The sequence below is a fragment of the Mercenaria mercenaria genome, chromosome 14 (assembly GCF_021730395.1).
Source record: "Mercenaria mercenaria strain notata chromosome 14, MADL_Memer_1, whole genome shotgun sequence".
In the NCBI taxonomy this organism is placed as follows: domain Eukaryota; kingdom Metazoa; phylum Mollusca; class Bivalvia; order Venerida; family Veneridae; genus Mercenaria; species Mercenaria mercenaria.
Genome location: NC_069374.1, coordinates 2,611,542 through 2,626,720, shown reverse-complemented (window position 1 = coordinate 2,626,720; position 15,179 = coordinate 2,611,542). Strand labels below are relative to the sequence as shown.

Below are 15,179 nucleotides of genomic sequence, written 5' to 3'. Positions count from 1 at the left end.
AATAATACAAACAACTGTTCATTTATACAGACGGAGGCAAGAGGGGAATGAATAATACAAACAACCTGTTCATTTATACAGACGGAGGCAAGAGGGGAATGAATAATACAAACAACCTGTTCATTTATACAGATGGAGGCAAGATGGGAATGAATAATACAAACAACCTGTTCAATTATACAGACGGAGGCAAGATGGGAATGAATAATACAAACAACCTGTTCAATTATACAGATGGAGGCAAGATGGGAATGAATAATACAAACAACCTGTTCATTTATACAGACGGAGGCAAGATGGGAATGAATAATACAAACAACCTGTTCATTTATACAGATGGAGGCAAGATGGGAAAACCTATTTGTTTATACAGACGGAGGAAAAGGGGGAAGGAATAATACAAACAACCTGTTCACACAGAGACAAATAGGGAAAGAACAACACAAACAAGTTTTCACAATTACAGTGGTAACACTGGGAATGAACAACACAAAAAGACAGACAGAGAAACCACAGTGGGCAACCTAACACAACATAAACCAGAGCTATCAGTGCAAGTGACTAATACATCATGACTGTTTTGATATACAAAGAAATACATGTTGTCCTTGTTCTATAAAAAGCAGAGGCCCAAATGGGCCTAAGACGCCCATATTTGGGCCTATTTCGCAGATCAAAAGAGAACTTTGACCTTTTGACCTTGCTTTTGACCAAGTTTGGTGTTCATTTAAACAAATTTGAGAGACATCCCTTCATGAATGCTACAGATCAGCTTTCTTCAGATATAAATACAGCACAAACATGATTTTCCATTAAATCCTGAGAATGCTGAAATTACATGTAAACAGTTGAAAATCGATATCTGAAACTCGCTTATCTCGAAATTCTGGCTATCTGGAAAACATTTTCAAGTCCCGTCATAAAACATGTGTACAAAATATCATTTTAAGTTAAATTCTGGTTACCTTAAAGTGACATACTTAATCCCTTGGAATTTGCGATACCGAATTTCAACTGTATATTATGGAGAATACGTTTACAACTTTCCGATTTTAATTACGACTCCACTACCCTAATGGTCCCCACAAACATAGCCAATTTAAGGTTGTGTTTCACGCTTTATGAAATTTTATGCACTGAAGTCATTAAATGTTTGTGCATTTTTTATTATATTAAGGAAGTATATAAACCTTTAAATTTCCTTTCCAAAAAAATACATAGGTTTATATTTTTTTTAGATATAATAAATAAAATACAAAATTTTAAAGATTTTGAGCAAATAACATTTCAATCCACCTTAAATAAAACCACTGAATTTTGTGCAAAAAAAAAAAATCTAGTGACTGCTCCTTACGAATAGCTGAATATTTAAGTAACAGTGAGGAATAACAATACTGCATTGTGGGTACAGTGAAACAAACAAGGAAATACGAAGCGGCAGATTCACAAGAAAAAAATTACGTTTGTCGCTACGTTTGGCCATAAACACAAAAGTTCCTGCAATTTTATCTGAAAAAAAATCACATACCTGAGTTCTTTCACATTGTTAACAAAAGTAATGGAAACAAAAGAAGCAAAAATTGAACTGTTCTGTACCAGTATTTCATTTACCAAAGAAAAACTGATTATTGTTTTCATGGGCTTTAGGGAATTGTTCAAATATAACATTAACGGGTTGCTCGTAAAGCAAAAATGCCTCTCCTCCATGATGGCTTGTAGTAGGTAAGGGTGTGTGTAAGTTTTAGTCTAAAGTCTGCTATCACCTTGACCTTTTCATCCAATTATCAAAAACAAGAAGGCCATGAAGGCCCTGTATCACTCACCTGACCTACTGACCTAAAGATCACCAAGATTAACATTCTGACTAAGTTTCATGAAGATACACTCATAAATGTGGCCTCTAGAATGTTAACAAGCTTTTTTTTTATCTGACCTTGTGACCTAGTTTTTAAACCCACCTGACCCTGTTTCGAACTTGATCTAAAGATCATCAACATTAACATTCTGACCAAGTTTCATGAAGATACGGTCATAAATGTTGCTTCAAGATTGTTAACAAGCTTCACTTTTGATTTGAACTGGTGACCTAGTTTTTGAACCCACCTGACCCATATTTCAACTTAACTTTAAGATCATTAAGTTTAACATTCTGACCAAGTTTCATAAAGATATGGTCATAAATGTCGTCTCTAGTGTTCACTAGCTTTTCCTTTGACTTGACCTGATGACCTAGTTTCCGACCCCACCTGACCCAGATTTGAACCTGACCTAAAGATCATCAATGTTAACATTCTGACCAAGTTTCATGAAGATACAGTAATAATTGTGGCCTCTAGAGTGTTAACAAGCTTTTCCTTTGATTTGACCTGGTGACCTAGTTTTTGACCCCACCTGACCCATATTTCAACTTGACCTAAAGATCATCAAGATTAACATTCTGAAGGTCATAAAGGGGCTTATGGAGTGTTAACTAACTTTTCCTTTGATTTGACCTGTTGACCTAGTTTTTGACCCCACATGGCCCAGATTTGAACTTGACCTAAAGATCATCAAGATTAACATTCTGACTAAGTTTCATTAAGATATATCATAAATGTGGCCTCTAGTGTGTTAACAAGCTTTTCCTTTGATTTGACCTGGTGACCTAGTTTTTGACCCCACCTGACCATATTTACTTGACTAAAGATCTATCAAAGAGGATTAACATTCTGATAGTACATAAGTTTTCATATAAGTATAAGTTCATAAATGTGGCCTCTAGTGTGTTAACAAGCTTTTCCTCTGACTTGACCTGATGACCTAGTTTTTGACCCCACCTGACTAAGATTTGAATTTTACCTAAAGATCATCAAGATTAACATTCTGACAAAGTTTCATTAAGATAAGGTCATAAATGTGGCCTCTAGAGTGTTAACAAGCTTTTCCTTTGATTTGACCCGGTGACCTAGTTTTTGACCCCACATGACCCAAATTTTAACTTGACCTAAAGATCATCAAGATTAACATTCTGACTAAGTTTCATGAAAATACAGTCATAAATGTGGCCTCTAAAGTGTTAGAAGCTCTTCTTTTGATTTGACCTGGTGACCTAGTTTTTGACCCAAGATGACCCAGTATCAAACTCGTCCAAGATTTAATTGAGGGTAACATTCTGACCAAGTTTCATTAAGATTGGGCCAAAATTGTGACCTCTAGAGTGTTAACAGTCAAACTGTTGACGGTGACGGACACAGGGCAATCACAAAAGCTCACCTTGAGCACTTTGTGCTCAGGTGAGCTTACAATCACGGTCATAACAACCATGTGCAATATGAGGCTGCCATAGATGCAAAGCATTGTCAAATTATATATCCTAAACTATTTTTAGCCTCAAGGTCACTCGTGACTTTGACCTCTGACCTAATGACCCCTAAAACAATAGCAATCATGTACTAGCCTAGACAATTATGCTTAAAGTCTGGCAGAACTCTGTAAGCCTGATCAGTCTCAAATACTTGACTGGAAACTGTATTCAGTCTCAAGGTCATTGTGACCTCGACCTTTGACTTCCTCAAAAACAAAAGGAGTCCTCTATTGACCATAGACTTCATGACCACAGAAAATTATCCATGAAGTCTGACCACTTCACCAAAAGAAACCGCATGTGCAAAACAATGTACCCCCCATTTCTCCAGGGAGGCAGACAATATTCTGTAAATCAAGTACACTTGGAAATTCTTATAATAAAGGCAAAAACGTTCACATTTTCGTACAGTAACAACTAGGACAAGCACTGTTACCATTTGGATGATATCAAATAAAAATATTTATTTGTTTGTTTAAAAATGATATCCTTTTATCTTCCAGTCTTTTCTCCTGTCAGTTCTACATATGCATCTCATTAAAATATTGCATGTAGTGATCACTGTCTAACAGAAACTTTTGTTTGAGATCACAAGACAGAATATCAACATCCTACAGCATCTACACTGACAACTACCCATATGAAAGTTTGGCAAGTTAAAACAAACAGAATAATTAGTTTCAAACACTAAATTTCACAAAACCTACCCATATTTTATTCTTTGTTGCATCTTTCTCTGAAGCAGGTGGGGTACTGCAGTTAGATTCTAACAAATCATCGGAGCTGGACTGTCTCCGCAGCTCCATTCTCTGTAACGCAGTGGGCGTGGCTATTTCATTAAGTCTCTGTTGTAACGCACGATTAGCCTGTTCCTGATATTCGGCAAATTTCGCCTTTTGTTCGACAAGCTGTTTTTCAATCAGTTCATTAAATGTAGGTTGTCGTGTCTTTTGCTGAGCGTATGCCATCTTGAAGGCATTCCCAATTATAGTGTTCAGCTCCTCAGCCTACAATTAGAGATGATGTTTCATTAGTACGGTGAACTGTGTTAGTCTGTATGCCTATAATTAACTATGAATATAATTAATTTTATTTAACTCCTTATTGCATGAGAATTAAGAAACCAAAGCATCTCTCTGGTTTCTGTAAGAAATAATAAATTGTATATAATTCAATGCAATTTTTTTTTAAAGTTAGAAATTATTAAATCTGGTTTTCCCAACACAATTTCTGAAACAAACAAACTGCAAAAAAACACAATGTAGTTTGTGTACAATGTATTCATAAGTAGATTTTCTTTAATTTGTATATCACGTATTAAAATTATTCATCTAAATTTAGTTGTTGTAGGTTGTAAAGTCACACTGACACAGTTTTAGGTCATAGATGATTTTTTCCAGCTTTTGGTGGTGCAAGCTAGCTGGATGGCTTCCTCAAATGAAAGATCTCTAAAACCCGACTGAGGTTTCAAACCTACAATAATGTGAAGAGGTTTTTACTGACCGCCAGATAACATCTGTCTCTGTTGTACAGGAAGTAGGCACTCATTGACTCAATGACAGTATGGCAGCCTAACAATAGCACTACTTATATATAAAGTACACAAGCTGACACAGGGTCAAGTATCTTGTACTTATTGTTCATTATAATGATCACACCCTTTGCAAAAAAATCTTGGTCTAGATCTATGATACTAAAAAATAAAGCAAAATAAGTGTACGTTTTGGGTTGCCAAACTTTCATTTTGCCTGAGTCTTGAAAACTGTATATTTAAGTACTTCACTAACGTTTTCTTCTACACTTTTCACTCTTGTAAAACCATCCATGTATAGACTATGTTCTAACATAGTCAGCATCTCAATACATCTTTTTTCTTCAATTGTTATTTTTCATTTTTCTGTCTCAGTGTTACAAAAATTCATAAACAGCGCTAAACTTACATGTAATTCAACAAATTTAAAGTCCAAAACATTTCTAAGCAAGCGATTATATATCCTTATACAGTCTGATGTACATGCATTGTAAACATACTTAATTAGTACAACATTTCACAGTAAAATTAATTACTTGAAAGAGCATGGTGTGACATGCTGTCCCATTAAATCACATAAAGACATTTAATATTAGATACATAACATGTCATTCCTACAGGATATATATGAACATGACGAAACCTAGCATTTTTTTGCTTTATCAAGAATTTTTCACATATTTTCACTTTTCATTATTATTTGCAACCTTTTACATTTTCAACCTTGATTTAAGTAATGGCAGAGAACTCTTACAGGATATGGCTAGCTTTCAAATAAGATTGTCTCCCTTTATTCAATAACTTGAAATTTAATCTTGCCAAGGCCACTTACTTTCACTAAATAACAGAGAATTATTATGAATAGTGCCATGCAGATTTCATGTAAAACAAGAGCTGTCCATAAGACAGCACGCTCAACTTTCTCAGTGCTTGGCTTTGAATTAGAGCTTTGCCAGTAAGAACTTTATAAAACTTTAACCAAAATATTCTAAGTTTAAAAGAGGAATAACTCAGTCAAACTTCAAATCAGAGTTATGGGGGTTGTTTTTCCTGGTGTAGACTTTGATAGTAAATAACTTATTAAAGTTTCATTGGTCAAAAGCTTAGATAGTAACAGAGATATTTGACTTTATCAAAAACTTTAACCAATGGCAACAGCAACACTGATGGCGATGCCGGTGTTGGGGCAGGTGCAATAGCTCTACTTTTTCTTTGAAAAGTCGAGCTAAAACTCAAAGGGCCATTAAGTATGTGAAAATTCATTACAAAGTTAAACCTGTGTCTAACAAGGAACAAGGTCATTCCAATTAAATGTAGACTGATAGACAATCAGTGCAGAAATGGAGAGCATTTATAACTACATTTGAATTTTAGCCAATTATTACCATCGTTTTAACCAGTTCAATTAACAAAAAAAAATCTCCTTTTTTTCTAAAGATCTCATTAATTTAAACTTTGTTGCAGCTTTTAATAACAGAAAACCCCCCAGCCCACATCCCTCCCCGAAAACATTTTTATTACAAGAGGACCATGATGGTCCTGAATCGCTCACCTCTTCCCACATGACCCAGTTTTGAGTATGACGTCGTTTTTTCTATTATTTGACATAGTGACCTAGTTTTTGAGCTCATGTGACCCGGTTTTGAACTTGACCTAGATATTATCAAGATAAAAATTCTGACCAATTTTCATGAAGATCCATTGAAAAATATGGTCTCTAGAGAGGTCACAAGGTTTTTCTATTATTTGACCTATTGACCTAATTTTCGAAGGTACGTGACCCTCTTTTGAACTTGACCTAGATATCATCAAGGTGAACATTCTCATTAATTTTCATGAAGATCTCATGAAAAATATGGCCTCTAGAGAGGTCACAAGGTTTTTCTATTTTTATACCTACTGGCCTAGTTTTTGACCGCACGTGACCCAGTTTCGAAAATGACCTAGATATCATCAAGGTGAACATTCAGATCAATTTTCATGAAGAGCCATTGAAAAATATGGCCTCTAGAGAGGTCAAAAGATTTTAATAATTTTAGACCTACTGACCTAGTTTTTGACCACAGTTGACCCAGTTTCAAATTTAACCTAGATATCATCAAGATGAACATTCAGACCAACTTTCATACAGATCCCATGAAAAGTATGGCCTCTAGAGAGGTCACAAGGTTTTTTTATTATTTGACCTACTGACCTAGTTTTTGATGGCACATGACCCAGTTTCAAACTTGACCTAGATATCACCAAGGTGAACATTCTGACCAATTTTTATGGAGATCCATTCACAAGTATGGCCTCTAGAGAGGTCACAAGGTTTTTCTATTTTTAGACCTACTGACCTAGTTTTTGACCGCACATGACCCTGTTTCGAACTTGACCTAGATATCGTCAAGATGAACATTCAGACCAATTTTCATACAGATCCCATGAAAAATATGGTCTTTAGAGAGGTCACAAGGTTTTTCTATTATTTGACCTACTGACCTAGTTTTTGATGGCACGTGACCCACTTTTGAACTTGACCTAGATATCATCAAGATGAACATTCAGACCAACTTTCATACAGATCCCATGAAAAATATGGCCTCTAGAGAGGTCACAAGGTTTTTCTATTATTTGACCTACTGACCTAGTTTTTGTAGGCACGTGACCCACTTTTGAATTTGACCTAGATATCATCAAGATGAACATTCTGACCAATTTTCATGAAGATCTCATGAAATATATGGCCTCTAGTGATGTCACAGGGTTTTTCTATTTTTAGACCTACTGACCTAGTTTTTGACCGCACATGACCCAGTTTTGAACTTGACCTAGATATCATCAAGATGAACATTCAGACCAACTTTCATACAGATCCCATGTAAAATATGGCCTTTAGAGAGGTCACAAGGTTTTTCTATTATTTGACCTACTGACCTAGTTTTTGACAACACGTGACCCAGTTTCGAACTTGACCTAGATATCATCAAGGTGAACGTTCTGACCAATTTTCATGAAGATCTTGTGAAATATATAGCCTCTAGAGAGGTCACAAGGTTTTTCTATTTTTAGACCTACTGACCTAGTTTTTGATGGCACGTGACCCAGTTTCGAACTTGACCTAGATATCATCAAGGTGAATATTCTGACCAATTTTCATGAAGATCTTGTGAAATATATGGCCTCTAGAGAGGTCACAAGGTTTTTCTATTTTTAGACCTACTGACCTAGTTTTTGATGGCACGTGACCCAGTTTCGAACTTGACCTAGATATCATCAAGGTGAACGTTCTGACCAATTTTCATGAAGATCTTGTCAAATATATGGCCTCTAGAGAGGTCACAAGGTTTTTCTATTTTTAGACCTACTGACCTAGTTTTTGAAGGCACGTGACCCAGTTTTGAACTTGACCTAGATATCATCAAGATGAACATTCTGACCAACTTTCATAAAGATCCCATGAAAAATGTGACCTCTAGAGTGGTCACAAGCAAAAGTTTACGGACGCACAGACGGACGGACGGACGACGGACACCGCGCGATCACAAAAGCTCACCTTGTCACTTTGTGACAGGTGAGCTAAAAAAAAAACAAAAAAACTAAATAAATAAACAAATCCTAAGACATTGATGAAATTAATAATTATGTATAGGGTGAAGATTACTGTACAATAATTAAACAGTTATTTTCAGTGTGCTTTATGCCAGAACAATATCAAAATGTCATTTAAATCACATAAATATCTGTGGTGGGTAGGGTAACTAGATACATAGACATTTAGTTCAGTCAGGCTACTATTTTATCAAACATATAAAACACTATTGCAAATAGTCCATTTGTCCTTGCATGTTTGTGTAATTGTTAGGCCAAGGCAAATCATAATCTAGTTTCTCAAGTAATTTTGTCATGGGTTTTATTCCTGTCAGCTTTGGTACCATTTTAAACAATTCAAATTAAACATTTTTCTTTCAAATAACACCACTACTAAATCTTTAAATGGGTGCAAGGGAATACCATCCTTTTCAAAGCTAAATAGACAGGTGGCTGACAAGTTATGGTCATAAAATTTAACAGACTGAGGTAGCTATTAAGTTAAGGTCATCAAAATCAGATGGACTGGGGTAGCTGACAAGTTATGGTCATTAAAATTGAAAGACTTAAGGAGCTGACAAGTTGTGGTTATAAAAATAAGACAGGCTGAGGAAGCTGACAAGTTATGGTCATCAAAATTTGAAGGACAGAGGTAGGACAGATTGAGACCACCCTATTTCCCAGCAGAGCATTATTTTAGGGCACTTGTGTAACTTCATACATGGGAGATAACTCCTTAAGCTTTTCAATTTTATACCATTATGTCCCTTTTCTCCTTGAAAGAGATAATCTGAGCTGAGAGGGAATTTTGCTGAGTTAGTAAAAGTGGGAAAAAAATCCGAATCAATCAATCAGATTATCTAGTTGGTAGCCTGACTATAACATGGTATGCAATATTCACATAACAGATTATGATTATCTAACAATCATTTTCACAAATTTAACTGCAGACATGATGCTAAATATAGATAAGACCCACTAACTGAGTGATACAAAAGTTCTTTTGTGCCATAACTTTAATTTGAGTCCATTGAGCCAGCCAAAACAGCTTTGGTTGTATTTAAAATCATTAATTGGGTATCTCCAATTTCTACTTTTTTCACTAAACCATCATGAATCATGTTTAATCTGAGCTGAAATCTATCATTTCTACAATTAAAGGTAATCTCTACTTTGTACACTTTTCACCCCACATTGTGGCTGTCTCTTTGAAGATGCCTCTTGCACAATTAATAATGGTAGAATTAAAGATTATACAAAACTAAATCTCATCTCTTTGATCAATTTTGTGAGCAATTAGGCAACATTTACAAATTACAGGAAACATATGAGTTGCACCATGAGAAAACCAACATAGTGCATTTGCAACCAGCATGAATCCAGACCAGCCTGCGCGGATGTGCAGACTGGTCAGGATCCATGCTGTTCACTAACAGTTTCTCTAATTGCAATAGACTTTGAAAGCAGCAGGGATCCTGACCAAACTGTGCCAATGTGCAGGCTGGTCTAGATCCATGCTGGTCGCAAATGCACTATGTTGGTTTTCTCATGGTGCGGCTCAATTATCATACCACAGATACCACCTAATATGAGGATTATACCCATCAACTGTCAAATCATGTAATGTCATTAGAATTATATTTTGTGGTTTTGATAAAAACAGCTATTTTTAGGGGACATTATAAAGCCTGCCAAATTTCATATCGAAACATAATAGAAACTTTTTGTCTGTCAGGACTTTAATTGCGTGGATTGGTAGTTTAGACATAAATAAAATCAACAAAAATAACCATAGATGATTTGTAGTACTAACTGTCAATTTTTTGTTTGTTTTGTTTTGTGTTTAACGCCATTTTTCAACAGTATTTCAGTTAACCTCCTGCCCCTACCTCCAAACAAGTGCTCAAACACACAACCTCAAACACTGCCATTTACTAAAACCTGTATACAATGAAGAAACTTCACTGAGGAATGATACATGTCACTTAAATATCATTTGTCTCATTTATGCTAATGGTAACACAAACATATTAGATAAAGTTAAGACTCTGGAATGCAATTAGCACTCAAAATAACCTCAAAGAAACTCTGAAAACAAACAGAGTCATACAACTATTCCTTCACAGCAAATTTGATTAAATTTTTCGAGAAGTTAAAATAAATCAGAAAACCCTTGTTTACACACAACAGTGTCATATATCAAAAGAATTCTCACCTTTAAACTAATATCCCTTCAAAATCCGTTAAGATTCCTTAAGATTTGCTACTCAAACAAATAAAATAAAACACTCCCGAAATACATATATTTACCCTGTCTGAATAAATACGATACAAGCATATTCAATAAATACCAAAAATGATATTCAAATTTACACGATATTATGACTGCCTCTGGTTATGAACTTTTAGTCATATCACAGTAAACTATGAAAATAAATGTGAAAACTTAAGGTTTTGCTATTCGGTACAGATATTTAAGGCTAAAATAAAAAATATTTCATTTCCCAATGCTTTTTTTTATAATATCAACTAGTGAACAAATACTTTGTTGTTAAAAAAATAGTGTACTAAAGGTATTACAAAAAGGTCAATTTTATGACAAAGAAATATTAATTAAGACAGCAACCTTTACACTAAAACAATTTTCTTTAATAGTCCATATTAATATAACTGAATTGAAAATCTACTTCTGCAATGTTTCTAATGCACCACCAGTGTTTCTGGATTCCTTACCAGTTCATAACAATCATCACCACCCCCCTCCCCGCCACTCCCCCTCCCAAATTTTCTTTAACAACTTCCGGACTTGAATCGCAGATGGAGGGCAAAATGTCTTCGCCTAAGTCTCCCCTCATCCAGGATCAACAGAATGTGACCACTGCAGCTTCCAAGATTCCTTCTTCCTAGCTTGATCTCTTTATTACCTTGTGTAACCAAGTCTCACACACCCTGCAGCTGTGACAAGCCTAAATATATTCAAGCATCCATCAACTGGCAAAGGATATTTTTCTTTGAATCTTGTATTTTTAGTTGAAGATCCATCTTTAAATCCTTCACTGAAAACTTTAGCTCTTTGTCCATATCTTCTATCTTCAATGCAACTGACTCTTCTACATATTCTTTGTCTTTTTGAAACATTTGTAAAACTCTTGCAAGTTCCTTGTCAACTCCCCTAGAGAACACAACCAACTTTTCTTGTATTGAATTAACTGTGCTTATTATAATTTTCTCACACTCTGTAAGTTTCAGTGGTATCAATTGCTCAATCATGTTATTCACTTGTCCTTTTGTTACTTTTGTCACCAAAGATTGTATTTTCTCTTGAAACTGAACTGCAACAATATCTACAAGTTCTTTAAAGCTTTTCCCAACATCCTTTATCAAGCCACAAAAATTTTCTTTCACTGCACCAGCAATACCATTGTATTTAACCAAAGTTCTTCGCTTTTTAACACTAGCCTCACTGGATAGAAAAACTGCATTTCTTTTGCAGATGTCACCAAATTTGAAATAAATCTCTTTTTCAGAATCATGATATTTTAATAAGCACTGGTTCACAAAATCCTTCAATTTCCACTTCAAACTTTCAGCTTGTGCATGGTAAAGTGACATTTCATGTAAATGTGAATTCCATCTTTGTAAATCTGCGCTTTTTGACACACTGCTTAAATGTCAATATAGAAATTCTTCGACTTTTCCTTACATCAAAGGATGTTCAAACACATATTCTTATCTTAACAAAGCTTTAAATATATCAGTGCTGTAATCAAAGAAATTTAGCATCAAAGGAAACGATGCTTGGTGCTCTTAACCAGAACTATTATTTGCATCTGTATGGAAGATAACTTAGTCACATCACTTTTAACTTCCAAGCCAGAAACTTAAAGAGCACATCTCCAAAATGCAAACAGGCATACCGGTTGCAATTTTTGTACAATCTATATTTTCCTTTTCAGAAACATATATATGTGGCAATACCTATTAATCAAAAACTATTCTAACAAATTATAAGCTTCAGGAAAAAAATGTCAAGATTGAAACAAGTGATCCATTCTATGTAAGGACTGGACACTATTCATATATTATTCAGATTATAATTACAGACTGATGGTGGAAAGAAATTGTTTCTGAAGCAACAAATCATAGTTTTCTTAATTACAAATCAATTATGCATCACCTGACGGGACTAACAAACTTTAATAATTCAGCCAGTGTTCCATCCCTGAACTTACTGAATGTTACTTATTGCATTTAAGGCAACATTTTTCAATTGCAACAAAACAGATGTCTTATTATGGTAGAATGCATCAATCAATTTAAAATTTATTATCTATTTATTTTCTTTGGGTTGGGTTCTATTTTAGCAACACAAACAAATATAAGGTATCATGGCTGCTAAAATATTCTGAATGGTGGAGTCAGATCTTTTTGGTATTGTTTTCAGGCATAGGAATACCCTTGGATAGAACATCAAGCCAGTTACCAACATTTTTGTAGGGTTTATACCACACAGTCTCAACTGTAGGTCATATTTGTGGCAACTTTCTAGCTTTTGATGATGGAGGAAGACCCCAGGTGACTGTCTATTCAGTATTTCAGATATGTGCGGACACCTGGGTAGAACCACTGACCTTCAGTAAGCCAGTAGTCGAACTAATCCTACGTATACAGTTTGTTTTATATTGTGACGGTCAAACTGTAATGTCGCGGTGGCTGCAAAAGTCAGAAATTAAAAAGCAGCCACTCAGCGACAGTAAGCTTGTCTAGTAAGCCAGCTGCAGGCTTCATATGAAATAATTCCACATCACCAGCGAGGTTTTGATTCCAGTGGCAAGGTGCAACTGACTAAAAGTCATGCATGCAGCTAACTTAATCATTCAGCCACAGACTTCAATTAGGAAGTATTAAAAGTGAATTAGTGAGTTCTGCAAAGTTATATTTTTATTTGAAACACTTATGCTGTCTCTAAAATTCTCTACTATGTTATTTATATAGTACCATTCTCTATTGTGTTAGTTATATAGTACCATTCTCTATTGTGTTAGTTATATAGTACCATTCTCTATTGTGTTAGTTATATAGTACCATTTTCTATTGTGTTAGTTGTATAGTACCATTCTCTACTGTGTTAGTTGTATAGTACCATTCTCTACTGTGTTAGTTATATAGTACCATTCTCTATTGTGTTAGTTATATAGTACCATTCTCTACTGTGTTAGTTGTATAGTACCATTCTCTACTGTGTTAGTTGTATAGTACCATTCTCTACTGTGTTAGCTATATAGTACCATTCTCTACTGTGTTAGCTGTATAGTACCATTCTCTACTGTGTTAGTTGTGTAGTACCATTCTCTACTATGTTAGCTATATAGTACCATTCTCTACTGTGTTAGTTGTATAGTACCATTCTCTACTGTGTTAGCTATATAGTACCATTCTCTACTGTGTTAGTTGTACAGTACCATTCTCAACTGTGTTAGCTATATAGTACCATTCTCTACTGTGTTAGCTATATAGTACCATTCTCTACAGTGTTAGCTATATTGTACCATTCTCTATTGTGTAAGTTGTATAGAACCATTCTCTACTGTGTTAGCTATATAGCTAGTACCATTCTCTACTGTGTTAGTTATATAGTACCATTCTCTACTGTGTTAGCTATATAATACCATTCTCTACTGTGTTAGCTATATATATATATATATCTTTTAATTTTTTTTGTTGGATTTAACATCGCACCGACACATGATAGGTCACATGGCGACTTTCCAGCTTTAATGGTGGAGGAAGACCCCAGGTGCCCCTCCGTGCATTATTTCATCACTAGCGGGCACCTGGGTAGAACCACCGACCTTCCGTAAGCCAGCTGGATGGCTTCCTCACATGAAGAATTCAACGCCTGAGTGAGACTCGAACCCACATCAATGAGGGACAAGTGATTTGAAGTCAGCGACCTTAACCACTCGGCCACGGAGGCCCCTGTGTTAGCTATACAGTACCATTTTCTACTGTGTTAGCTATATAGTACTATTCTCTACTGTGTTAGTTGTATAGTACCATTCTCTACTGTGTTAGCTATATAGTACCATTCTCTACTGTGTTAGCTGTAAAGTACTATTATCTACTGTGTTAGCTATATAGTACCATTCTCTACTGTGTTAGTTATATAGTACCATTCTCTATTGTTTTAGCTATATAGTACCATTTTCTACTGTGTTAGTCACATAGAAAAATACTTAGTAAATGTGCAGTTCTCTACTGTGGTATTTATGCAGTTAAATATAAAATACCAGTCTTTACTGTGTTAGTCATGCGGTAATTAAAACATTTTAATAGTACCATTCTATACTGTCACAGTGACACAGTAAAAAGGCTATGTAAATAAAACATGTAGTAGGAATTTAGCTGTAGATTAAAAATGATGTCAATGGATGTTGGATGACGGATACCAGACCACCCACCTATACACATGGCTACCTTTCAGCCAGGGTGAGGATAAACCTAGACATGTAAATTTGATCATTACATATAACTCAGATAACAAAAGTGTCACATAAATACATGTCATAATTTTATCAACTTATATATCTAGACAGCAGCCATTTTTATGAAATTTAAAAATTTTCTTTGATAAATAAATTAAGACAGCCTCTATGAGGCAAATTTTGTGCTGAAGTATTCTTTCATTCACATATTATGTGAGTTTATACTAACAATATAATTATACAGAAA

At 35.0% G+C, this 15,179-nt stretch overlaps 1 protein-coding gene across 2 annotated transcripts in view; it reads right to left on the bottom strand.

Annotated features, from left to right (window-relative positions):
* Positions 1-15,179, bottom strand: part of LOC123526152 (tensin-1-like) — an 84,203-nt gene that overhangs the window by 30,847 nt on the left and 38,177 nt on the right. For both annotated transcript variants that reach the window (XM_045305179.2, XM_045305180.2), the window contains exon 5: positions 4,051-4,350. In XM_045305179.2, the coding sequence (XP_045161114.2) occupies positions 4,051-4,350 (300 nt within the window). The remainder of the gene's footprint in view (positions 1-4,050; positions 4,351-15,179) is intronic.